The sequence below is a fragment of the Antedon bifida genome, chromosome 11, assembly GCF_963402885.1.
Source record: "Antedon bifida chromosome 11, ecAntBifi1.1, whole genome shotgun sequence".
NCBI lineage: Eukaryota > Metazoa > Echinodermata > Crinoidea > Comatulida > Antedonidae > Antedon > Antedon bifida.
In genome coordinates, this window is record NC_136236.1 from 3,964,584 (window position 1) to 3,989,728 (window position 25,145).

Consider the following 25,145-nt stretch of genomic DNA (forward strand, 5'->3'; position numbering starts at 1 on the left):
TTACTATAGTCATATATTACCTCATATTATTATACAAAAAATGAACATACTGGTACAATAAAATATTGTCAACAAATATAAAAATATATGGAATTTTTAGATTTACGAAAATATATTTAGTTTGGTAACAGCATCATCATTATAATTTTCTGTCAACTAAGCAATTCCAACAACAAATTGCAATGGATTTAAGAATACGAGAAAAGATATAAATAGGTCAAGACAGATTAACTTGATATGTTAATGAATGTTTCTTGATATGGTTTGTTGATTTTGAAAGTTTAAAGTTCATTTCATCGACAGATCATTAGAATACAAAGAGAAGTGTTAATAATTTTAAGATGTTCGGTATTCAATATTAAAGCCGGTTTTCCTAATGGAGTGAATGTGATTAGTCCGCATTTTTTAGCATCGCAACATATAGTAAAATGATGAAATAAATTCATAGTGGAAACAAATTTAAATGTAATTAAAAAAGTTGCGGCCTCAGCGACTGATCTACTTTTTATGTTTTCATCATCATTTTTACATTTTGAAGTAAAAAAAAAAGGTTTCTTTCAAGCAAATATTTGAAAATAGCTTATACTATTTTATGGTGTTTTTGGTCTCATTAATTTCATTTTCTTATTTTTAATAATAAATAATAAAGTAGCATTAATCCAAATGCCAACTTTATGTCAATGACTATGTATACGGTTACTTGAACCAGTACCAGTAGCGTTTTTAAGGCGTTACCTGTATGTCTACTTTTATGTAATTTGTTCAATTGAAAGATGACAAAGTGAACTTCATATGAATTTCTTATTTGTTTCAGGATCCAAACATTGAAGGGTTCTATCCCCCATATGGGCCTATATCTGGAGGCACTAATCTTCAGATCTATGGTTCCGACTTAACGGCTGGTAACGCACGCCTGATAAAGATCGGTGGAATGGAATGTACCATTATCAGGTGAGAATTTATGGTTTTCCTAATTAGTTAATTTAATTGACACAATTTGCTAGTAAATTAGCCTGGAATATTTCAACCTGGACAATACAGCTCTATAGGTTGAAATTTAAGTCGAGTGTGCTCACGTATACTGTATAACATTTGGCATATTTCATATCAGATGAAGATGCTCTCCAGGTGGAATGCAATCCTGAGATGAGTAGTAGTAAATTAGTCTTGTTTATTTTATTTCATTTATATGTAATTTTTACTTTCTATGGACCAGAGATTCCGAAATAAAAGATTGAAATATCAGGTAGGCAGTTGTCCCATCTTAGAAAATTGAAATGTTGGAAGAATTTACAGTAGCATAAGAAAATAAGAGAGGGCGCTATAAACTATGTCCCTAACAAATAATTTGGAGAAATTTCACACTGAATTATGTTTCTGTTTTTTTTTATAGTGAAGTGGAAACAATGGCAACATGTATTACTGTGGGAATTCCAGAAATGGTGTCAACGTCATCGGAAATAAACATTGCATTTGACACCTATACTACAAAATATTCTACAGAGCAATATCATTACATAGATGATCCAGTTATAACAAATATGAATCCAAAGATAAGCATTCTCAGGTAATAGGCCTAACGTGAGCGAAAAAGGGGAGGAATTAAGGTGCAAAAAGGGGAGGAGTTAAGGTGCAAAAAGGGGAGGGGTTGGGGTACAAAAAGGGATAGGGGTGCAAAAGGGGGAGGGTCTGTAGAATGATTTTTACTGAAAGGTAGTGGGGCTGTGAGAGAGTTCTACATACGCAATGCAAAAAGCAAACAACATTTAAGTCAACACTACAGCATCACTATTGAATTATAAATATACCTATACATTGTCGACAAGCAAATCAGCAATAGGTGTTTATAACCATGTTTGCAAAGGCCCTCTTACAGTATGTTTAAATGTACAGTACATAATGTTATTCGTCAAATCTCAATCATGATGTTCAGAGTTATTTTTAGAGGAAGATCATATTTTTTTAAATTAATTTATGTAATATTTATTGATATCTATTCTAGTGGTGGTCTACCATTAAATGTATATGGGTCGAACCTGCATATAATAATGGAACCCAAAATCATAGTAACCGTATATTTAGGAACAGAGTATCAAGAGTTTAACTCGGTAAGTATGTTTTTTAAACTAAATTCTTAGTGACAAAAGTTCAAATAATATTTTAACATACCTGTACTTTGATCCATAATTCATATGTATATTAATCCATAAATATTGATCCATAAGTATATTAATCCATAAGTATATTGATCCATAAGAATATTGATCCATGAGTTTATTGATCCATAAGTACAGTATATTAATAATCCATTGTATATTGATCCATAAGTTTATTGATCCATAGGAATATTGATCCATAAGTATATTGATCCATAAGTTTATTGATCCATTTAAGTATATAATACATTGTATATTGACAATCCATTGTATATTGATCCATAAGTATATTAATCCAGGGCTTGTATGTTAATCCATATTGATCCATAAGTTTATTAATCCATAAGTTTATTGATCCATAAATATTGATCTATTCACTTATCATATCAATTGATTGATTCATCTATATATTTTGATCCATTCATTAATTAATCTGCATTATTGATCCATTCATATACATACCATATTAAAACTGTAACTGCTTACAAAACTTATTGTATCCCTTATCCACTCTGATTGGCTGTAAACAAATAAAAACAAGTGGTAGTATACAATAGCAAAGTAAAGCCCATATCTCTATAGACTACTCTATAGAATACTACCATAAGCCTAGACCACTACATAACATTAATAGCTTAAATATCTCTTACAGTACTTAATTGTAAATTAAGCCCCAGAGATATGTCTCTAATGCACAAAAACAGCTACAATTCTAGCTTACTAAACAGCACTGATACACAAAACCACAGGGAGGCTCTATCTATAGTACTTTACACTACCAAGCCCAACAGCATACTGCCCAACCAAGAATGCTAGGCCTAATTTGCATATTCTATACCTGGAGCACCAGGTGTATGTTACTGCACAACCAAAAGGCTATAAACTTCAGTTATTATTAACTAGGCCCCTATTATTATATTTGTTTGTACCATAACTGCACTGCCTATGTATCAAATTATACATAATAATAATAATGATTCATCCATTATAATAAATTCATAAATTTAAATTTTTTTCTATAATTTTTTGTTTTTAAATTCATCAGTTAATTTTTTTTTATTAATTTCCATTTTTCAATATTTTTTTCAAGCCTGTTCAAGTCATTTTTTAAAAATAATTTTTTGTTATTAATTTTCATTTCTTCAACATTTTGTTAAAGCCTTGTACGACCATCCATAATAAATTCATCTGTTAATTTGTCATATCATTTTTTTTTTATTACCATTTTTCCAATATTTTTGTATAGCCTGGTTTCTTTTTTTTTCTTCAAATAATTGTTTTATTTTTATTTTTGCCAATATTTTGTTATAGCAATGTACGACCATCCATATATTGATAAATTCATCAGTTAATTTTTTCATATATTTTTTTTCCATTTTTCCGATATTTTGTTATAGCCTTGTACAACGAATTCAAATGGCACGCAGATGACGTGTACCTCACCAGACATTTCACGCTCACAAGTAGAAACACCAACAGAAGTGGACGTTGCGTTCATCTTGGATAATGTAGACAATGCTATGCAGATTACAAACACCACTTCAAATGATACCGAAACTGATTTTGATATACTACAAATGACGATTGTCACCGATCCAATTTATTATCAATTTGAAGATACAAACTCAGTTCGGCAACTCAAAGATAATACATACCCACTGGAAATTATGGTAATTTATTTGTTTATGTTATCCATTGATGGTACATCTCTGTATTACTATATTTCCACATGACATTATAATGTCCAGTATCATATGTATTTCTGTAATACAGCGTCACATGAATCATATGGTGCCTGTATTTAGTTAAGGTTTAATGGCTTATGATATACACTAAGTATCACATATGTGACACTGTATCACAGAATTTGCATATGATACAGTACCAGCTAGCAGTTACATGCTACATAATATTTCTAGTAAAAGATTCTGCATTAATAACATTTTTAATATAGTACATTTTTTTTTCAGGGTAATCACTTGAACTTAGCTGCGACACGCGATGATGTTCAAGTAAAAGTTGACGAGCAGGCGTGTAATGTAACGCAGTTAACCAACACGGTATTGACGTGTCAACCACCGCATTTTGATCAGGATACCACAGAGGAACACCCTGTTATAGTAAGTTTTGTTTCCTATCAAACTTATTCTACTGCAGTTACTGCAGTAACTACATTATTTTAATGCAATAACATTTAATTTTAAGCTCTGTCTACACTTTCAAACTTTATGTGACAACAAAATGTGATGTGCCCATATATGGAAAACAAGGTCATATCACTACCATATTTGGGCACGTCACACTTTTTTTGTCAGACTTATGTTTCAATGTAGAAGTTTATAAGTCGGTCACTTATTAGAGCAAACAATAAGCAGTTACTGCAGTAACACTTTGACACTTGATGCAAGGTTTTCTGTTTCTTTGTTTTGGTCATGTAGTGTTTGCTTGTCTTGTTCAATTATGTATTGTTTCAGTTTCAGTTTAGTATATAATAATAAAAACTAAATAATGATACATTTGATCGTACATTGAGATTTCAATAAGTCATAATGGCTCCATATAAAACAATAATATGGAGATAAACAAAAGGTTTTCTGTTTCTTTGTTTTGGTCATGTAGCGTTTGCTTGTCTTGTTCAATTATGTATTGTTTCAGTTTCAGTTTAGTATATAATAATAAAAACTAAATAATGATACATTTGATTGTACATTGAGATTTCAATAAGTCATAATGGCTCCATATAAAACAATAATACGGAGATAAACAAGAGAAAAAAAACAATAAATGCACTATTAAAATAAGTTCTTCTAAGCGCAAGAAAAAAAAAAAACTATCAATAAATTGTTTATATTTTCTTTGAAAAGATGTTTGCAGGCAATTTGCCTCTCAAACATTATCCATATTTTTGCTATTCTTTAGCTATTATTTTTTTTGGAAGGAAAATTATTCAGTAATACACCATAATACTATTATTTTCAGGTAACAGTTGGCAATCTGCGTTATGAAGTAGGAAGCCTCCAGTATTTTGGGGAGGTAGACACAGGGCCAGAGTACTGGCATTACATCCTCATCGCCGCGTCCTCATTTATCGTAATATTCGTTGTCATACTCGTTCTCATGTTGCTTTATAAACGGCGAATGCGCTCAAAATATCTAGAGGCTAACGAACCTGCTGTCCACTACAGGCCGGAAGCGTACCGTGTTGATCCTTCGTCTTCTAATAGTAAGTATATAATTGTGAATTTTTCAGAGGATAAAGGCCAATTCAAACAGCGTCTTAAGGAGTTTGAGTTCCTTTAATTAGTTTGTCTATTCAAACTCAAGGAATTAAAGTTCCTTTAGTTTGTTTGTCTATTCAAACTCAGGTTAAGGAGTTTAAGCTCCTTTATTTTTCAGAAGAATTTGGTTACCATTGTTTTATTCTTTATTTTGTATGTAAAATAAACGATGTTAATTGAATCTAGATCTACATAATCATCTCGCTTTTCGTTGTAACCCTGAAAATGTTAGCATAAATATTTTATTTTGCTATCCAAATCCTTTTGCTTTTGTAGTTATATTTTTCTTTGCTGATTTTTTTCACATTCAAAGTCAGTCTCCAACCGAAACCACTTTGTATTACATACAGTACTTATTTTTTTAAATTATTTATGGACATGACATTTGTGAATATCACCGCCATATTTGGACACATTCTACTTTTTTTTTGTCAAACTAGTTTGATAGTTTAAACAGAGCTTTAGAGGTTTGTAGGTATCTACTTTTCAAAATTTATTCTCATAAACTATCTACTAATTTTTCTGAATTTTGTCATTTCATATATTCCATTCGAACTTTTAAAAATTATTCTCATAAACTATGATGTTATCTACTAATTTTTCTGAATTTTGGCATTTCAAATATTCCATACAAACTTAGTAGTACAGTAGTAGTATAACATCAGTAATCTTTCCTTTCTGGAGGCTGACTTTTTAAAATTATTTTTCACTCTAAATGTTGATCCCCCTGCAGCGAATGGTACCATTGTAGAGGAACAGAACCCTCTGCTGAACACACCAAGTAAAAATTGTAAGATTTTTATTTTGCCTTCCCCGTAAGCCTGTTGTGAATTTTCATTTATTTTAAATGTTGTTTGCATTAAATTTTATGTTCTTTAATTGCACTGCATATAATAATTCATTCTTATTATTAATAATTTGATTTATCTATGTATTTGTTTATTTAAGTATTTGTTGATATTTTATGTTGTATGTATGTATGTATGTATGTATTAATATTAATTTCAGTTTGTGGTATAAGCTCTGCTTCTGTGGAGATGAAAATAGGATATTTAAGAATTACATTGTTGGTCCTTTGGTTCTCTATCTGACAAATACCTACAGTAATGTCTCTTTCTGTCAACAATCTAAACAGGTTAAACCTACAACTAACATTGACTTTTGTACATGTAATATCATTTTTTATAATTTCCAATAAACGGTTCAAAGAAAGTTGTAATAAAGAAACTTGACCCACTCATAACATTTTTTAATGACCTGAATGTTTGCAGTGATGTTTTGTATGTGATATTAGATAATGTTGTAAAGTGGTGTTAATTGCCGTAATTAGTATGTTTTATTACATTAATGTTGCCTGCAGACGTAGCTTGAACTTGCAGTCGCACCCAATTGACGCCATTTCTAGTAAACGTACGTATCGTGTTGCTAATGGGTGTAACTTTATTGCTATGCCTGATTCAAAGGGCATTGGAGGAAAGTGGCGCTATTTAAATATTTATAATAACAAACACTCTTTTTTTTAAAACAATTTTCAAAAAGTATAGATAAATTTGAGAATGAAGGATATGTTATTAGCCGTACCAAATCAAAGTTTTTATAGTTTTTGTATTTTTTAAGGTATTTTTTTACTTTGTTTTTTTGAATGCGTTGGCATTTCTCTCTTGGTTTATATTTAGTTTTTTATTCACGTTGTATCTCTGTCCATCCAGTTAGTACTTTTTTATCACTGTTTTATTATATACTTTCATTTTTGTGGTTGATGATTACATCATAATATATAATTCTTTAATTTTAAATAAATTTGCTATGATATGCTGCACATAAAAAATCAAATCTTTTCTATTTCTATTTATTATAAATTGTCCATTCAACATTTGCCCTTAATAAGGGAGTCTCCTGAATAAGGAGGATTGGTCGTAGTGTTTAAACTTGCCCTTCATTTGTTTAACAGGAGACTATCCCATTAACATGTGTCCCAACGGATGGTTAGAGTTATTTATAATTATGTATTTATCTTTTCAGCGTATACAGAGAACCCGTCTTTCCGTCAACGTGAGAACAAGTCGTTACTGTCGGTAATAAGTGCGGAGATGAGATTACAAATTGATGAAATTATGATACCAGAGGATAATTTTGTAATTGAAAGCCTTATAGGAAAGGGTAAATTAACCGGGAATAACTTTTGTCCTATTTAAAATAACTAATAAAATAACTTAATATGAGTCAGATGTTTTGTTAAACTCTGACATAATTGTCAAACAAAAAATCGGATAGTCAAACCGCCAAGTATATGGATTCCAAAAAGTATATTCAATGATCATATGATCAAGTTTTACAGAACAAAATGGTGTAAGAATTTGGATTGGTCTACACTATCAAACTTTATGTGACAAAAATATGTGATGATGTCATATTGATATCACTATCATATTTGGCCACATCACACTTTTTTTGTCAAACTAGTTTGATAGTGTGGACAGAGCTTAAGTCTTTATTATCATACAATTAAAAGTATATGAAAAACCAGTATAATTTGTACAACAATAAACAAACAAAAAAGTTGATTAATAACCTCGTAATTAATTACAAATTCTTTTTTCCAGGTCATTTTGGAAGTGTGTACCAAGGCTCTCACAAGACTCAGTCTGGACAGGTAAACGACATTGCCATCAAATGCCTTTTGCCTGGCAGTTCTCAGACAGAGATGGTACACTTCTTGGAGGAGGGTATGATAATGAAGGATTTCAAGCACGAGAATGTTCTCGCATTAATTGGAGTCTGTATCAACAAAGAGGGTATACCGCTGGTCATTCTCCCGTTTATGAAACACGGAGATCTTTTAATGTACATTCGGGATCCTGTTTATGTAAGTTTTCTTTGCGTTTTGAAAAAAAAGTCAACTAATAATGTTTATGTTTGTATAGTGCGTTCTACAAACAATTTCATCTCAATGCCTTTTAGTGTAGGGTGAAAGAAAAAAAAAAGATTACCAGGAAAAAGCTAAACAAACCAAACAAATTGACCTAGCTAGACAACAAAAAAGAGTCCGAAACGGAATCACCACACTGTTTCACCAATTCGTACTAAAAGTATTGCTAATTCTAAAAATACAATCAATATCTATCCTAATGTGTGTCAATATGTATTGTTATGTAACAATGGTAAAAATAACATCAATTGTCTATGAAAAGAATCTAGCAAATTTCATTCTAGTTATTACCAAAAGATGTTGGCGTCTGGAATGCCTAAACGCAGTTTACGACCAAAAATTAACATAATCTTGTTTCTTTTTATTAGGACTTAACAGCACGTGAACTTCTAACATTTGGTTTGCACATCGCTCGTGGGATGTCCTACCTAACCGGTTTAAAATTCGTCCACCGAGATCTTGCAGCTAGAAACTGCATGTTGGACGAGACGCTTACAGTTAAAGTAGCAGATTTTGGACTTTCTCGAGATATATACGAACGAGACTACTACAGTGCCAAAGATAAGAATGCCAAACTGCCAGTTAGGTGGATGGCGCTGGAATGCCTGGAAAGGAATATCTACAACACAAAGACTGATGTTGTAAGTATAGGATATTATTATCAAAATTGACTATAAGCATGGTCAATCATGCATGTCTATTTGTTGTCTATCAGCACAAATGCAAAATTGTTCAGTCCAACTAACTATTTTCATTTATTTAGTGGTCATTTGGTGTTGTCTTATGGGAGCTACTGACAAGAGGCATCACACCTTATCCAGCTGTAGATAACTGGGACATAGGTAGATTCCTTGCACAAGGTCGCCGTCTTCCACAGCCTCAATTCTGCCCTGACGAAGTGTAAGTATTAGGCAAACAAATATTTGTTTTCTACATAGCTACCTAGGAGCTGTGAGTGTAATTTCAGGCTAGGTTGCATGAGAGGTTGTAACAAAAAACTGTTCAATTGAATGCAACAGTGGGACTACAGATCATGTCAGGGGATACCCGTGTTAAGGAGAGACTTGTTTGGTTATGAATGAAGGCTTGCTTTTAATAGTGGTTCTACTGTATTACTGAATTCAAACTTTAGATTCTGTTTAAGCAATACTCCATCAAGGGCGTACTTTTGAAAGAAACTGGAGATATTTATTAATGTAGGTGATCTCTTTGTTTTTAGGTATCATGTTATGCAACAGTGTTGGGGATTCAGTCCTCAAGGTAGACCGAACTTTGAAGAACTTTCCAAAAAACTAGCCATCATTCTCGAGTCAAGTCCAGCATCCCCAACAACCAAAGATACATACGTGTATGTTAATGTCAACGTGCCACGCAATGAATCTTACACTCTAGCAACTCAAAATGATCCGTTAGCCCAGCCATCTTTCATACCTGATGGGTACATGACAATGGCAGGAGCAAGGAGCGAGGAAGAATTAGCCCCGACGCCGTATGTGGAGACTCCTATTTTTCCAAAGATCCCAGCCGCACAAAGAAAGAGCAGTAAAGCAGAAGCTATACAGGAAGACGTACAAGGGTACCTTCAGGTTTCTCCACAGGTGTGAACTAGTTGCTAGGTCTACATGCCCTACAATATCAATGCTGTTTTGTAACAATATAAACAGATCCCTTAAAAAGGAAATCTTAAAAAGTTATTTATGTAAATTACTTTATCACATATTACATAATATGCTATATATTAATATTACAGATGAAAATCTATTTTTACTAGCAACTTATTCACTAGCCACTGACTCTTTGAATGTGAATCTAACAAATCCAATAAGGCATAGAAATTACTATAGTACTGAAAAATCTAGGTACTGTACAACTGCTTGAACCAATGACCTTAAGATTAGAAGGCAAGCACCAAGTTACAGACCACTTTTCATTTCTATTAAATTGTCATATTAACATTGGACATCCATTCATATATGAAACTACTGTAAACCTTATATCATATTATATACACTACTTAATTAAATGCTTGCCAATATTAATTTACTGCAATTGCTGCAGTAATTAACATAGTTGCTGCAGCCTTAAAATATTGTTTATAAAATTAAATACTGAACCCCCTTTTGGGGAATATTTGTAGTAAAATAATTTGTTAGTTACATAAAAAAAACGAGTTTATTTTGCTGATAATACAGTAAGAAATGCTAAGATTTTTTAGAAACAAAAAGTGAATTTGGAAACAATCCTTAAAAGTATTATATACTATAGTATGAAATATTAATATATTGTATAGAACTTTATAAGATAGATAGTAAAACAATATTGTATATTATGTACATAAACTATATACAAATATTTTTTTACCGATTTGCATTAATATTCATGTTAATTTATGTAAATGTTATGTGTAGTAATTTTAATACTGTCTCCTGTAAATGGGGGAAATAATTTAATTAGGTCCTCCAGTCCCATGGTAGCCTCAGCTCATGTGGTATATTAAGCAACTTTTAATGAGCAAAAAAATAGTGCAGCATGACATTCAAGAATATTGTAATATGTGTGATCAATGTAAATAATGTGTGCATACCCCGTTTGCTTATCTTACCTGTAGATAAATTGACTCATTTGGAGACAATTTTTCCACACACACATTTTGTCATTTTTACCGTTTCATAGCTATATTTCTCGCATCATTGCTGCTGGGCGGCTTAAGAGTTTCTTTGCATTTTATACTAAATACGATGGGGGCTACAAAAGCTACTTATTTAGCTAGTTCAATGTAATTACTGCCATCTAAACATGCCCTTAGTACAGTATATTGATCACAGCCTAAATACTAAAATGTTGTAGAAATGATATACCAATGTATTAGATTACATTCCTATTGTTGAATAAAAATACAAATATTTTAAATTGATGTTCATATATTATTACAAACTTAAAACAAATAATTTACTTCTGAAATGTCTCAGGAGCAAATGACCTTTCCCTCTCAGCATATATAAGCATATAAATACGGCCAAAATGACTAAAAAGTTGCATAGTTATTTCAAAGGCATGTCTTCATTGTGTTAAGAACTAAACAGGCACTCGTTGGATGTAATGTATACATTTATTATTTTTTACAAAAGGAAGACATTTTTTCTAAAAAGATTTGGTCGATGATTCACCGGACCATGTAACTCACTAACCAATTCCAACTTTTAAAAATAAGTCAGCCATAATCTTGGGTTGTGGATGAGTATCTTATCTATATCCTCCTGAGAGATGCCTTTTATCAACATCTTTGGTACAGCATTCTCCAGTATGTGGCTGTATCCATGGCCTCCATATTTCAACTGAATAACACAAAATTATTGAGTTAGCACTGGTACATTTTTCTAATTAATAAGACAAAATTGATAACACAAATACTGTGCGAAGTCAGTTAGTACAGTCGGCAGTGATTTAGTTTGTTGTGAACAATTTCACATGATCCAATTCTACATTTATATTTTATCTCAAGCTCATGACTAAAGGGTCTTTCACACCTGTTCAGGCATTGTTTTGATACGGCACTGGCAAATCAAATCGAACGTCAAGGTTTCATTTTCACGACGCTCCACGCGGCTATACATCGATAAGCGCTTGCCGGAACAGTTGTGAAAGACCATTAAAGTAAATTCCTAGTCAAGCCTCACCCCCTGTACTGTATCTCCACATATGGCATCTGCTCAATATAACAGGAACATTCTGTAATACAGTGTCACATATGTATCATATGGCACCTATATTATGTTTAGGTTATGCTTATTGCCTATGATACAGTTGTCACATGTGATAAACATGAGACATTTTATATACAATATTTGGCTTTAATACTGGACAAATTATAGATACAGAGAATAAGCTACAATATTTAAAACAAAAACAAATAATCCTAACCAATCGGTGTCTTGTATGAATGTCATGAGCAATAACAATTTTATCTGCATAGCCTTCATCTACCAGACCTTTAATAAGGTTGATGCGTTGAGCGTCTGATATGTAGTCTATCTTGGGTTTTACTTGGAAGTAACTGCACTCAAACCCAAACAAATCATATTCCAAATAGGAGCCATGTTTGGCAAATTCTAGTACCGTCTCAATGGTTTGACAACAACCTGAAAAGTTATAATAATATGTTGATGTTTTAACGCTTAATGCACAAACCCTCTATAGCACCCCGGTCATTTTTTGGAAACATACTCCCATATGTTGCAGCCAGTAATCAGTGTAGTTGTGTTTTGACCTATACCATTTGTACACCTGGGTAGAGAGAGGATAGCCCAAGTATAAGAAATGTGACAAGCTCTGGATTCACGATCAATAGTCCAATGTCCAACACACTGCGCCAAAAAAACGTTTGTAATGCACTAATTAACTGGAGTCCATCATTGTGTCAATCTGCAGTTTCACATACAGGATTACAAAAACTGACACCAATTTAGTTTGTCAAAAGGTGCATGGCCTGACTTCTACAAACTATTCATAGACTATTTACATCTGCCACCTAAAGTTTGCTTGTCAAGAAATTACTTACGGTCTAAGTGAGACATGACCATGTGGCTTGCAACCCCACCAGCTTCTTGGAAGACTCTAAGATGTTCTGTTGGCGCCATTTCTGGTTTGTCTGCATTCCTGCCAGGATGAACGATAACAGGACAACCAAGTTCTGATTGGACGATACCAGCTGCACGAAGAACTTTGTTTTCATTTGCTGTCAAACATAATAAATGTAATGTAAAGAAATGTATGAAGTCATATCCTTAAATAATGTTGGGTGGTAGTACTATAACTGTCACAGAATTAATAATATTATTATGTTGCAAATACAAATTTACCATAGAGATACTATTAGGCCAAAACTAAACTAGAGGATAAACTATGCGACAGCTAAGTATAAATGCAAACAGTCTAATGACGCTTTCTTAGCTGTGGTTGTGTAGGACTCTGTAGTAGTTTAATACTGCAATAGAACCCAGGACACATCTTTGTGAGTGAGTGGCCGAGCGGTTAAGACAGTGGAACCGTAATTACATAGCCATAACATCGGCAGGGGTTCGAGACTCACTCACTCCATGGTTCTGGTGGTAGAACGAGTCTTCTCGGATAAGGACTATAAACCGTAGGTCCAGTGTACACATCTAGCTCGTGTGCACTTTAAAGAACCTAGTACATCTTTCGAGACGAGTAGGGGGTTACCCCGGTGTATTAGTACATCACAGCCACTGATCATAACTGGGCCCTCTGGGAGACCAGTCTTTGACTGAAGAGGTTACCCAGTATAAATATATATTTCAATCAATTCAATCAACAAAGTGTCCCCTCAATGGTAGTGTCTAAGGAGGGGGATCTACTATATCTCTATGAAATTCACCAATAATGTGTATTTGAGTGTAACTTACGATGTAAAGGCCAGCTGCAGCCAATTTCACCTATCACTCCGCATTTGATATCGGTTCCATCAGCCCCTTCTGTCAATTCATGTTTAAGACCTTCAACGACCTCCTCCTCCGTCTTGGTGTTCATTTCAGGAGGCATTGAACATGCCAAGTAGTAACCTATTATATAAAAACTTTAATTTAAATACATAATACACAATAAATATATGAATACTTAATTACAAAAAAATTTAAATAATATGTTACCTGCGCCGCTCACTATTTGAACACCTGTTTTCTTTGAATAATCAGCTAAAACTTGAACATCTCTTCCGATCCCAACTGGAGTAACTTCAACAATGCACGACCCTCCTTTCTGCTTGAATAATTCGAGTTCTTCAATGATAGCGTCTTTTTCATTGTGAAGATCAATATTAGCTTTATTTGAATATCTATAAAAAAAACAAGAAATTAAACACTATAAATAGGCCATAATTGGTAAATGTTTTTGTTTTATAAAGAGTTAAGTATTATCAGTGACAATGGTAAAAATATGGAAAACATCTGTGATTCAAACATAAATGCATGTACCATTTGTATGTTGGCATAAGTTCCTATTGTGTACTTACGGAAAATGTTTAACAAAGTTAAGATTTTTCATGACAAGGGGGGCATTTATCATTTCTTGATTTTCTTCTGCTGGTTCAAGGTAGCAACTGTTGTACATCATATGCAAATGTTCATGGGTCAAAGTTCGACTCAATTTTGATGGATCAACAGGGCCTAAAACTAAAATAAACCAAAAAATTGCATTTGTGAAATACTGAATAAAATTAAATACTGTAATGTCCAATGCAAATGATAGTCACGGTGCATTAAGGTTTAGTAAATTTACCCAGGTATGTTTGTTTACCTAACTTAGATGATAACTTAACTAAGCCTAAACGAGCCCTATAGTTACCTGTTTGAATTTGTCCTTTGGTTGCCATGTTGCCTTTATTGACGAGCCTTCACAAATTGCTGGAGAAAAAAAACCGATACAAAGTAATATCAAAGAAGAGACCAAACTCCAAATGATTGTATAGGCCTATACTTATGTGGGTGTCAGATGAAATCGGTCGCGCTTGAAATCGGTCGCGTTTGAAATCGGTCGCGATAAAATCAACTTCCGGTATTTTGTATGGCGCGCCGCTAGAGCTATACTTTTGATTAAATCGGTCGCGTTTGAAATCGGTCGCGCTATTTTGTATGGATCGAGCGGGATGCATGCTAGAGCGGGATATACATTTTTCGTTTATATATATTTAATTGATATTTTTTAGGAACTAGATTATTTATGTGGATATTTTATATTTGGTTAATAAATATTTATTTTTTTTGTATTTCACAGGTCTCGGAGAAGGACTGTGTCTGTTCAAAATGGCCATTTCTAAACACGTTTAAATATTATATTAGGCATAATATTATATAAGGCATATAATAATTTACCTCTATTTATATGTACTGTAATTAATATATTATATAGAGAATATACGTCTGTCGTGTCTTTTATTATGCAAACAATTACGTATGATTTTAGGATATTAATAAAATATATAGATAATATGCCGTTATAAATCAATCTACCGGCCTACAGTAGGACTATGATGTACAATGATTGATGTGAGAATAATAATGTATGGATAATAAAGGTGGACACGATTCTCAAAGAGGTAATCTGCACTGATATTTAAACATTTAGGCCTATATTTACGAACGGCGTATGAATGTGAGACACTGAGTTACACTTACTTAAATTTACATTAAATGATTACTGTATTATAAATGAAGAAAAAAAGATATTCAAATTAAAATCTATAGTATCGCCGACGTATATAGCCTACGTAAATTATATATTATTATTATTATTATTACTTGTATAGCGCACATTTATACAACATTTAATTATAATCAGCGGCGTTTCACATCAATTAGTATCGTAACATTGTTTGAAATATAGTGCTTTTAAATGTTTTTTAAACTGATTATAGTCGTCTAAGTGTTTAATGTGACTTGGTAAACTGTTCCAAATTTTGGGTCCTGCTACGGCGAACGAACGGTCAGCAAATGTCTTTCGTTCAGTTTGTGGGATTGTCAGGTTATAATTGCTGGTAAAAATAAATCATACTGTCATCTTTACCTCGCCATGGACAACGATCGTACGTGTTTTGTCCATGAGTTGACACACTAACAAGTGCGTGTTTTTTTAAAAGGGGAAACCCCGTCAGTAAAATAACGTATTGTTAGAGGAAACAGCTGCACGATCATAGAAGGCGCATCTCCGATATGGCTTATGTGGGGGGTTATTTCAGTTACTCGCTTTTCAACCATCCGCATATAAATGATCATTTTACTAAAAACTATTTTAAACATTAGAAATAAAAATATACACGTGATTTGCCTCAACAATAATCATTAAACACTTAATATTATCTTACATAACGGATAGAAATAAAATAGAAATAAAAATAAGGTGATCGAATAGTATGTTGTTAACGACATGGATATGATATAATCTGCCACAGTATGCATAAGTATAAAAATGGATACGCTGTCTTTACGGGCTATATTGTAAAAATTATTGTTTTTCAATAAATAATTGTTCTCTTTTACGTAATTGTTTGCATAATAAAAGACACGACAGACGTGTATTCTCTATATAATATATTAATTACAGTAGGCCTACATATAAATAGAGGTAAATTATTATATGCCTAATATAACATTATGCCTAATATAATATTTAAACGTGTTTAGAAATGGCCATTTTGAACAGACACAGTCCTTCTCCGAGACCTGTGAAATACAAAAAAAAATAATTAATTTAATGATTGATAATAAATATTTATTAACCAAGTAAAAAATATCCACATAAATAATCTAGTTCCTAAAATATATCAATTAAATCTATATAAACGAAAAATGTTTATCCCGCTCTAGCATGCATCCCGCTCGATCCATACAAAATAGCGCGACCGATTTCAAACGCGACCGATTTCATCAAAAGTATAGCTCTAGCGGCGCGCCATACAAAATACCGGAAGTTGATTTTATCGCGACCGATTTCAAACGCGACCGATTTCAGACGCGACCGATTTCATCGTAAACCCTTATGTGGATGCAAGTTTTTATTAATAAGTTAACTTCCATTATTTGCGTAGTGTGGCAACGCTTTACTAAAGTAAAATAACAGAACTTCATAGTAAGAATTTCCAGAAAGTGAAACAGTGATAGATTAATTGATCCAGCTAAAAACTGTACAGTTGGCCTACAGTTACATACTGGCTCTACCCAATCCTTGTGACAGGCCTACTAAAAAGAGTAAATACAGGCCTAACTAATGTAAGCCTACGACTGAGTAGCCTAGCTCCAGACTAGCCTATAGTAGTAGTTATAGTTGTTGTTTATGATATAAAATAAACTAAATTACTTACTTTCCTAGTACAAAAACGTGGCCTCCTCCTCCTCCTTCACGAATCAGGCATTTAGCGCAGGGGAAATGACAGGAAACACTCACCACGTCGCGACGTCCCCGGCCGGCTGTTGTTAGTGCGTGTGCTCAACTCCAGGAGTCAAGGGTCAGTCCGGGGTAGAAAAAATACAATACTTACGTTGAACTTGAGGGTGTTTCACTTGTTGATACTTGAGAATTATTGAAGATAAACTACCAATTCAGATAAATATACAAAATAGACAATAGAACCATCGACTTAGGCCTAAATATCGGCGATTTTGGAGAGCTTAGCCCAGACTTCCCGCGAGGTGTTTAAAAAAAAACTTTTTAAAACAATACAATAAAATTGACCAATAGGGACTGGCCTTAAAAGAGTCGAACTATTATATTCGGCCAATCAAAGGTCGTTTAAGTGGACGGGTTTCTTGTTCTCTACACTTTGGACAAATTAATTCTTTTTGTATTGTCAAGAGTATTTTGTTTTCTGTTTGAACTTGTTTTACAATTCTGTTTCGTTGAAACACATTGAATAAAATAAATTAAAACACAATTATATAAATTATTTCATATATTTATTATCTAATTATCAATAAAGTTGAACTTTTTATTCCTTGAGATTTTATTAGTAGTAGGTAGTACTGTATCAGTAATTTTTTCAAGCCAGTTCACTATCAAAAGATTTTAGGGGACAAAGTGTCCCCATCATAGGAGTGTCCCCTGAATAGGGGTTGACCGTACAGATAAAATATAAATGCTTCTGGTTTGTTTTACATGAATAGGGATTGTGTTGGCCAGACCTTTCCCTTCATTCGTGTCACAGGAAAGTATCCATATATTTCCTTTGTGGTGGTTATACATTTTCTCTCATTTGTTAACCGTTTCTTTAATAGAGGTGTCCTCTAAGAGTTTCCCAAAAGACAGGTTCTACTCTAATACAATACAAGACATTTCTCACTATTTTTTTGCATTAAATATTTCCTAAAGCTCCTACACTATCAAACAAAGTTTGACAAAAAAAAGTATGAGGTGCCCAAATATGGTAGTGATATGATGTCATTGTGTTCATATATGGGCACATAACATTTGTTATAAGTGTGATAGTGTAGACATAGCGTAAGATGGAAGTGAAAGTTTTTACAGTACCATACAATATATTTCTTTCTGTTTTTTCTCTCAGCGCTTTGGGACAATCTTTTGATTGTATAAGCGCTATATAAATAAATAAACATTATATTGAAATTCCATATAAGTAAATAAGGCATTAAAAACAATTTCATGTGAAAAATTATCAAACCACCCTCTACAAACTGTTACCATGATTAGAAAAAGTGAACTTAAATACAATGAAACTCAGAAATAAGTCAGCCATGATCTTGGGTTGTGGATGAGTATCTTATCTATATTTTCCTGAGAGATGCCTTTTATCAACATCTTTGGTACAGCATTTTCCAGAATGTGGCTGTATCCATGGCCTCCATATTTCATCTAGAAGAATAAAAAGTATCATAGTTTTGTCAGAGAAGAAATTACATAATTTCAACCTCAATAAATAATCTCTATCTAAAGCTCTGTCTACACTATCAAACTTTATGTGATAACAAAATGTGATGTGCCCATATATGGACATGATGTCATATGACTACCATATTTGGGCATATCACTACCATATTTGTCCACATCACACCTTTTTTGTCGAACTAGTTTGATAGTGAAGACTACCGAACGTTGTCTTTTATGTTGTTTGCATAAATGTTGTAAGCCTACCAAACGATGCCTTGTGTGCACATCATGAGCAATAACAATTTTATCTGCATAGCCTTCATCAACCAGACCCCTAATAAGGTTGATGCGTTGAGCGTCTGAGATGAAGTCTATCGAAGGAACAGTTTGATAATAGGAACACTCGTTTCCAAAGAAGTCATACTCAAGGTAAGAACCAAGTTCAGCGAACTCTAAGACGGTCTCCATTGTTTGGCAACAACCTTCCGAAAAGGAAGAGAAATTTAAAATTAACTATTTTTAGATTATTTATTATTATAAAACAGCCATTTAATTATTGAAAAAAAAACAGATTAGAGACATTTTATGTTTAAAAATGGTATCATGAAACAGGCATCATGTGATACATATGTGACACTGTATCTAGACAAATTATTCCATATGTGGAGATACAGTAGAAAATCTGGTGTTCAACCCCCTTCCCCAGCCCTTCAAATTATTGCCTCCTTATCTTCCTAATATTTGTAGACTTACGATCTAAGTGAGACATAACTGTGTGACTTGCAACCCCACCAGCTTCTTGGAAGACTCTAAGATGTTCTGTTGGTGCCATTTCTGGTTTGCCCTCACTCCTGCCGGGATGAATGATCACAGGACAACCAAGTTCTGATTGGGCGATACCAGCTGCACGAAGAGACTTCTTCTCATTTGCTGAAAATTAATTTGTCAAACTTTATTACAAGATAAAGAGCGACGTTATTAATAACATTTATGGTTTTACAATACACGCTTATATCTTAAGATCTGTCCACACTATCAAACTTTATGTGACAAAAAATGTAATATAATATGGACACAATGTCATATCACTACCATATTTGTGTATATCACTACCATATTTGGGCATATCACTACCATATTTGGGAATATCACTACCATATTTGGGCAGTCGACATTAACAATAAAAATATCTTACGATGTAATGGCCATGAGCATCCAACCTCTCCAATCACTCCGCATTGAATGTTCGTTCCATCAGCCCCTTCTGTCAATTCATATTTTAGGCTTTCAACAATCTCCTCTTCTTTTATACTATCTAACTCGGACGGCATTGAACACGCCAGATAGTAGCCTACAATAACAATAAAACTAATGATATGATATATAGTAATTAATTGAACCTGTTTGTAGAATTGTATTCAATATTTATATGTACCATGACATCCTATCTTTTAATCATGTGTAGAATTTAGTTAATCTGAAGGGGAGGGGTTTTTGGCATGGGGTGTTGGGTTTTGGCATGGGAGAAGGAGAGGGGAGGGAGAAGTGGGAGGTATTAATTTTAAGACACAAAAATCTAATCAAACAAAATTAAATTAACGTAACAGCGACACAAACAATTTTAATACATAATGAATATGAATAATTAATTACAAACAAAATTTAAATAATATGTTACCTGCGCCGCTCACTATTTGAACACCTGTTTTCTTTGAATAATCAGCTAAAACTTGAACATCTCTTCCTATCCCAACTGGAGAAACTTCAACGATGCACGAGCCTCCTTTCTTCTTGAATAATTCAAGTTCTTCAAGTATGGCATCTTTATCATTGTGAAGGTCCAAATTGGCTTTATTTGCATAACTAAAAAAAAATATAATGAACAATTAATGATAAATTATCTTATTTTGCCACATGGAACAATTTAGTTTTTTTTCTTCAAATTTGCACTACTGAATGCGCTATATTAAATGCATAAATAATAATATAATAATTGAAAAATGATATATTGATATTCATAAAATAAATAAAACCAGTTACGTACGGAAAATGTTTGATAAAACTAAGATTCTTCATTACAATTGGCTCATCGATCATTTCACGATCTTCAGCACGAGGGTCCACGTAACAGCAGCCATAGGTCATATGCAAATGTTCATGGGTCAAAGTTCGACCCAATGTAGAAGGGTCAATAGGTCCTAAAACTGCAATGCAATAGTTAAGACAGTGTTTATTATAATGTGAAATATTATTTAGTTAACAATATCATTTGAAGAAAAGATAAATGAAATTAAGTTATTAATTACCTGTTTGAATCTTGCCTTTGAGGTTAGCTGACATTTTTTGTTGTTGAAATGAAACTACTGAAAAAAAAATCAAGATTGCATGCAATTATTAATGCTATGCTAGACCTAGCCTAGCATACGACTAGTAGACTAGGCATGCATAACTTATCTAGTACCAGCATATCCCATAAAAATGTCATAATTAGAAATTATGATTTTAAAAAAATGATGGGAGTCCTGTTTTTAATTTATTTTAATATCTGGCTATTACTATGTGTATTATGGTATGGATGAAAGTGGGTATTGCAATCCAATATATGATACTGCAGTTATAGTCGGCAAAGCTCCTTGATGGCGACATTGTAGCTAGGCCTACCAACAAATGAGTAGCTAGACCCAGCAAGTAACAACCATCATGGCACAACCGCTGCTGTGAGCTGAACATCTGTCCTTTCAGATAAGCCTAATTTTAAGACTTAGGCTAAGTTAATTAAGTCATGGAATAAATTTACTTTATGATCAATGGCTTTTATTTAAAAGTATATTTAGTTCAGTTAGGCCTATTAACATCACAGCCTAATATAGTTTGATTACTAAACTAGCCTAGGTCTAGAAACAATTAAAACTCACCCCAAAAGATTGTTTACGACACTGCAACTTGCTTGTATTGCAAGAAATGGAATGGTGGTGCTACGTCCCTGGATGTCACGCTTCACTGAACTGCCGTACAACTATGGAACGCCTTGACTGCATTTATAATTCTGCGTATCTCGCAAGTTAATTTGCCACATTTCTGGTGGTATTCTAAATATGGAAGTAATGTTCTTTAAGACATTACCAGTATTTTAACCGGTCACACAAACATATATTTCTGGTTCCTCACTTCTTGAATTAACGCTTGTTTTGCAACAGGCGCAATGCAGAAAAAAAAAAACATCATTTAACGTTACCAGAAGAAACTCTTTTAATTCTGACAACTAAAATAGAGTAAATGATGTAACTATGGTAATGGTACACAGCGTCAACCACCAACAATTGTTCTCAGTTAGGTCTATATTCACTTTTCAATCACAACCTTAATTTATTTCACTAAGAAGAAAGAAATAACAATACATCGTATTATTCACCAATATTTCAGTTAAGTATTACATTTGTATTCTTTTAACCCAAATTCATCATAGGAAACAAAATAATATTGTATATCTTTGAATTGAAAAGAGTAATAATTGCAAAATATCTTGCTTTTGCAGATGCTAATTAAATCGTACCACGCCACAACAAATGCAAATTCGTCAATCAAGTATCATATACCACAAATTTACACCGAAAAAATCCATCTTAAAACCATTTTTGACATGATTGCGAGGGAAAGAACATTGTCAACAAATGACAAAGTTGTACCACGATGATTTTGGTAACGAATTGTCTACAAAGTCTATATTACCATATATACAAACGTACGCATCTCTTACATTATTGAAAATGACTATTAAGATGCAGTTGTCGAATATTCTTATAACAGAAATTCTCAGAATTCATATTACATCACCGTGTGAGCAGAGTTTCCGCCGATCAACGCCGCTGAGCTGTGGTTATAATAGATTTTGTGTATAAGCGCAGTATACACCGTCCTGTTCATTTTCGGGACCGTATTTGGTCAATATAATCCTTAATCCACTGTCTTAAAATGAAGACTTTACTAGTTATAAGATACTGTGACATCACAACTCAATTTGACCTTTACCCTATGACATAGCAACTGAAGGAATATACAGAGGGTTGTAAAGTAAATCAAATGATGTATTTTAATCCACTGTCCCAAAATGAAGACTTGCTAATTATAAGATACTGTGACATCACAAGTTCACAACTCTATTTGACCTTTACCCTATGACATAACTGAAGGAACTACAGAGGAGGTAAAGTAAATCAAATCCATGAATGATGTGTGTTGTTACATAATCAACAGTATACAACTATATATATATATGTATATATAAATATGATCTATACAAATAGTCATAGTGAACTAATTGAAATAGTTGATTCGCGCCGATATAAAATTATTCTACATTCTTTTAAGACAAACAACCCAAAAGGAAGATGACAACAATTAACCTCAAATCAATTCTTTGAAAAAAAATATTCTACAGCAGTTACTGCAGTACCTACATTTTGTTTAATTTTTTACCATAGTCACAAAGCTCTTTTTGGAAAATCATTATGTTATTTCAATAGTTACTGCAGTAACTGTTAGATGAACATTCAATAATGCATCAAGATAATTAGATTCCTATTTTTCAAAGTTAAATACTGTATGACGTTCTTTCACATTCAATGATACCTCAACAAAATTCTACAATACATATATAGTACTTGTTATACAAGATTCTTAAGGCCAACTCAGACAGCATCGCACAGCAAAGACATGTTTAAAAGTCCTCCCGACGACCTCAAATCTATGACTACCACTATCTCAAGACAACTCATCTTATCTGGATTCATCTCAGACAGCAACGCGTTTTGTCAGGCCTGGTCGTACGACACTGTTCGTGTTGGCCTTTAGCCATAAATCAAAATAATACATTACATAAGTTTTAATTTTATCATTACCAAACACAGTAGGTAGGAATAGACAAAACAATTGATATGTTACCATCTAAAAAGGTACACGACAAGGAATATTTCAAACCTGAGACTTAACTACTTTGCATAAATTAGAATATTTGCCATAAAAGGTCAAAAATAGTAAATACAACTAAATGCAAAAATGTACACATATATCCTTCGTCTTTTCGAGTCCTTTTAAACTTAGAACTGTCATGGAATTTATTCTATCATGCCTACAGTAGAAAATCTGACACTCGGGAAGAAATTTACAAGATATAATTAAAAGATGAACTTACTAATTGAATTACAACAAACCTAATTGATTTTTATCTTGAAATTGCTACAAAATGATTGGTCAAAGTAGTCAATTTTCAACCAATCATAAGCTCTTACAGTTAATGGGTTACTACATTATTGGTTCCTCAGGAATATGAAATGTATTTCTTGCTCACTGGATGTTTATGTAGATGGCAGTGAATTATCTGCAACTGGGCTGTTATTTAAAGTAAATTAATTTATCTGAAACCTATAACAATGTATTCAATAAACATCTATGCTTACTACTAACTGCAGCTTGCTAGGCCAATTTAATGACCAACTAAAGCCCTTGTCATTCTACCTGAAGACCAATTATTCTAAAAAGTCTTGAACAACAAAATGTTGAACTTTTTAAATACATGAAGAAGCAATGAGGCGTAACGATCATCTGAACACGTACTGTGATAGGTAGTGCATGTACCATATTTATTAAAGTAAACGCACCGGTTTATAGTTCAGGATTTTTAAGGGAAGGGGTTGGGGGATGCACACGTTTATTCGGGGGAGGTGTAACATGTATAATCAAATAAATACCCCAATAGATATGAAAAAATACAACACAATTAATATTAAGTGGTGATAAAATCGAGCAAAAAATTATCAAAATGCTTGGTAAATTGTAGAAGTTTATTCCAAATGGTGTTCTATGGGGTGTTTATTCAAAGCGGAGCGTTTATTCAAATAAATAGGGTGTATCCACAACCCCAGTGTTGATCTGTGTTTTTACCTTCCCAGACTACATACAATTTGGGATTATCATCTGAAGTATTAGTAGTTAGTTATCATATTGTTTTAAGCACGTACATATGATTGTTTCCTAATCTTCGTAGCCACATCACGCAATTTAAAAACCTGTTGGTCTATATTGAGAGGGGGCCTACACTAAACGATCTACACCAATAGGATTTGAGTACTTGAGACACTTTGTATCTATTAAATTACATAAGGACTTTATACAGCAGGTTATGTACAGGGGGGTGGACAACATCATGAGAACAGCCACTTCTGTTGCAGACACTCGGCAGCCGTTGCTCGTTTAGTTGGATCAAATTCGAGCATCGGTAGCAGAAACGAAACAAAATCTTCGCTTTCTTTCTCGTCCCACTCGTACTTCTCTCGTAGAACGCTATACATGTCCCACGGTTTTAACTTCTTGATGTTTCGTAATTCACCTGTG

At 33.1% G+C, this 25,145-nt stretch overlaps 4 protein-coding genes across 7 annotated transcripts in view; 1 reads left to right on the forward strand and 3 right to left on the reverse strand.

Moving 5' to 3' along the window:
• Positions 1-11,234, forward strand: part of LOC144855792 (hepatocyte growth factor receptor-like) — a 38,406-nt gene extending 27,172 nt beyond the window's left edge. The window contains exons 9-19 of the mRNA XM_078713731.1: positions 815-951; positions 1,394-1,567; positions 2,003-2,108; positions 3,554-3,826; positions 4,127-4,276; positions 5,136-5,379; positions 7,457-7,594; positions 8,038-8,300; positions 8,732-9,004; positions 9,127-9,263; positions 9,583-11,234. Of these exons, the coding sequence (XP_078569857.1) occupies positions 815-951; positions 1,394-1,567; positions 2,003-2,108; positions 3,554-3,826; positions 4,127-4,276; positions 5,136-5,379; positions 7,457-7,594; positions 8,038-8,300; positions 8,732-9,004; positions 9,127-9,263; positions 9,583-9,967 (2,280 nt within the window). The 3' untranslated portion in view covers positions 9,968-11,234. The remainder of the gene's footprint in view (positions 1-814; positions 952-1,393; positions 1,568-2,002; positions 2,109-3,553; positions 3,827-4,126; positions 4,277-5,135; positions 5,380-7,456; positions 7,595-8,037; positions 8,301-8,731; positions 9,005-9,126; positions 9,264-9,582) is intronic.
• The window catches only part of LOC144855828 (N-acetyltaurine hydrolase-like), a 64,717-nt gene extending 47,344 nt beyond the window's left edge, over positions 1-17,373 (reverse strand). Inside the window, exons 1-9 of the mRNA XM_078713768.1 lie at positions 17,236-17,373; positions 14,724-14,782; positions 14,392-14,551; positions 14,030-14,214; positions 13,787-13,942; positions 12,922-13,098; positions 12,285-12,502; positions 11,552-11,698; positions 2,170-2,676 (exon numbers count right to left, since the gene is read on the reverse strand). Of these exons, the coding sequence (XP_078569894.1) occupies positions 11,564-11,698; positions 12,285-12,502; positions 12,922-13,098; positions 13,787-13,942; positions 14,030-14,214; positions 14,392-14,551; positions 14,724-14,751 (1,059 nt within the window). The 5' untranslated portion in view covers positions 14,752-14,782; positions 17,236-17,373 and the 3' untranslated portion in view covers positions 2,170-2,676; positions 11,552-11,563. The remainder of the gene's footprint in view (positions 1-2,169; positions 2,677-11,551; positions 11,699-12,284; positions 12,503-12,921; positions 13,099-13,786; positions 13,943-14,029; positions 14,215-14,391; positions 14,552-14,723; positions 14,783-17,235) is intronic.
• A 432-nt stretch (positions 17,374-17,805) lies between these two features.
• LOC144855825 (N-acetyltaurine hydrolase-like) lies at positions 17,806-21,730 on the reverse strand. The gene is made up of 8 exons (XM_078713767.1): positions 21,671-21,730; positions 21,062-21,118; positions 20,800-20,959; positions 20,434-20,618; positions 19,951-20,106; positions 19,509-19,685; positions 19,020-19,237; positions 17,806-18,740 (listed from the first exon to the last, which is right to left on the reverse strand). The coding sequence occupies exons 2-8, from the start codon at positions 21,093-21,095 to the stop codon at positions 18,606-18,608; spliced, it is 1,065 nt and encodes a 354-aa protein (XP_078569893.1). The 5' UTR covers positions 21,096-21,118; positions 21,671-21,730; the 3' UTR covers positions 17,806-18,605.
• Positions 21,731-21,979: 249 nt separating this feature from the next.
• The window catches only part of LOC144855805 (SRSF protein kinase 3-like), a 37,521-nt gene continuing 34,355 nt past the window's right edge, over positions 21,980-25,145 (reverse strand). For all 4 annotated transcript variants that reach the window (XM_078713745.1, XM_078713747.1, XM_078713744.1 and 1 more), the window contains one exon: positions 21,980-25,140. In XM_078713745.1, coding sequence (XP_078569871.1) covers positions 24,956-25,140 — 185 coding nt within the window. In that variant the 3' untranslated portion in view covers positions 21,980-24,955. The remainder of the gene's footprint in view (positions 25,141-25,145) is intronic.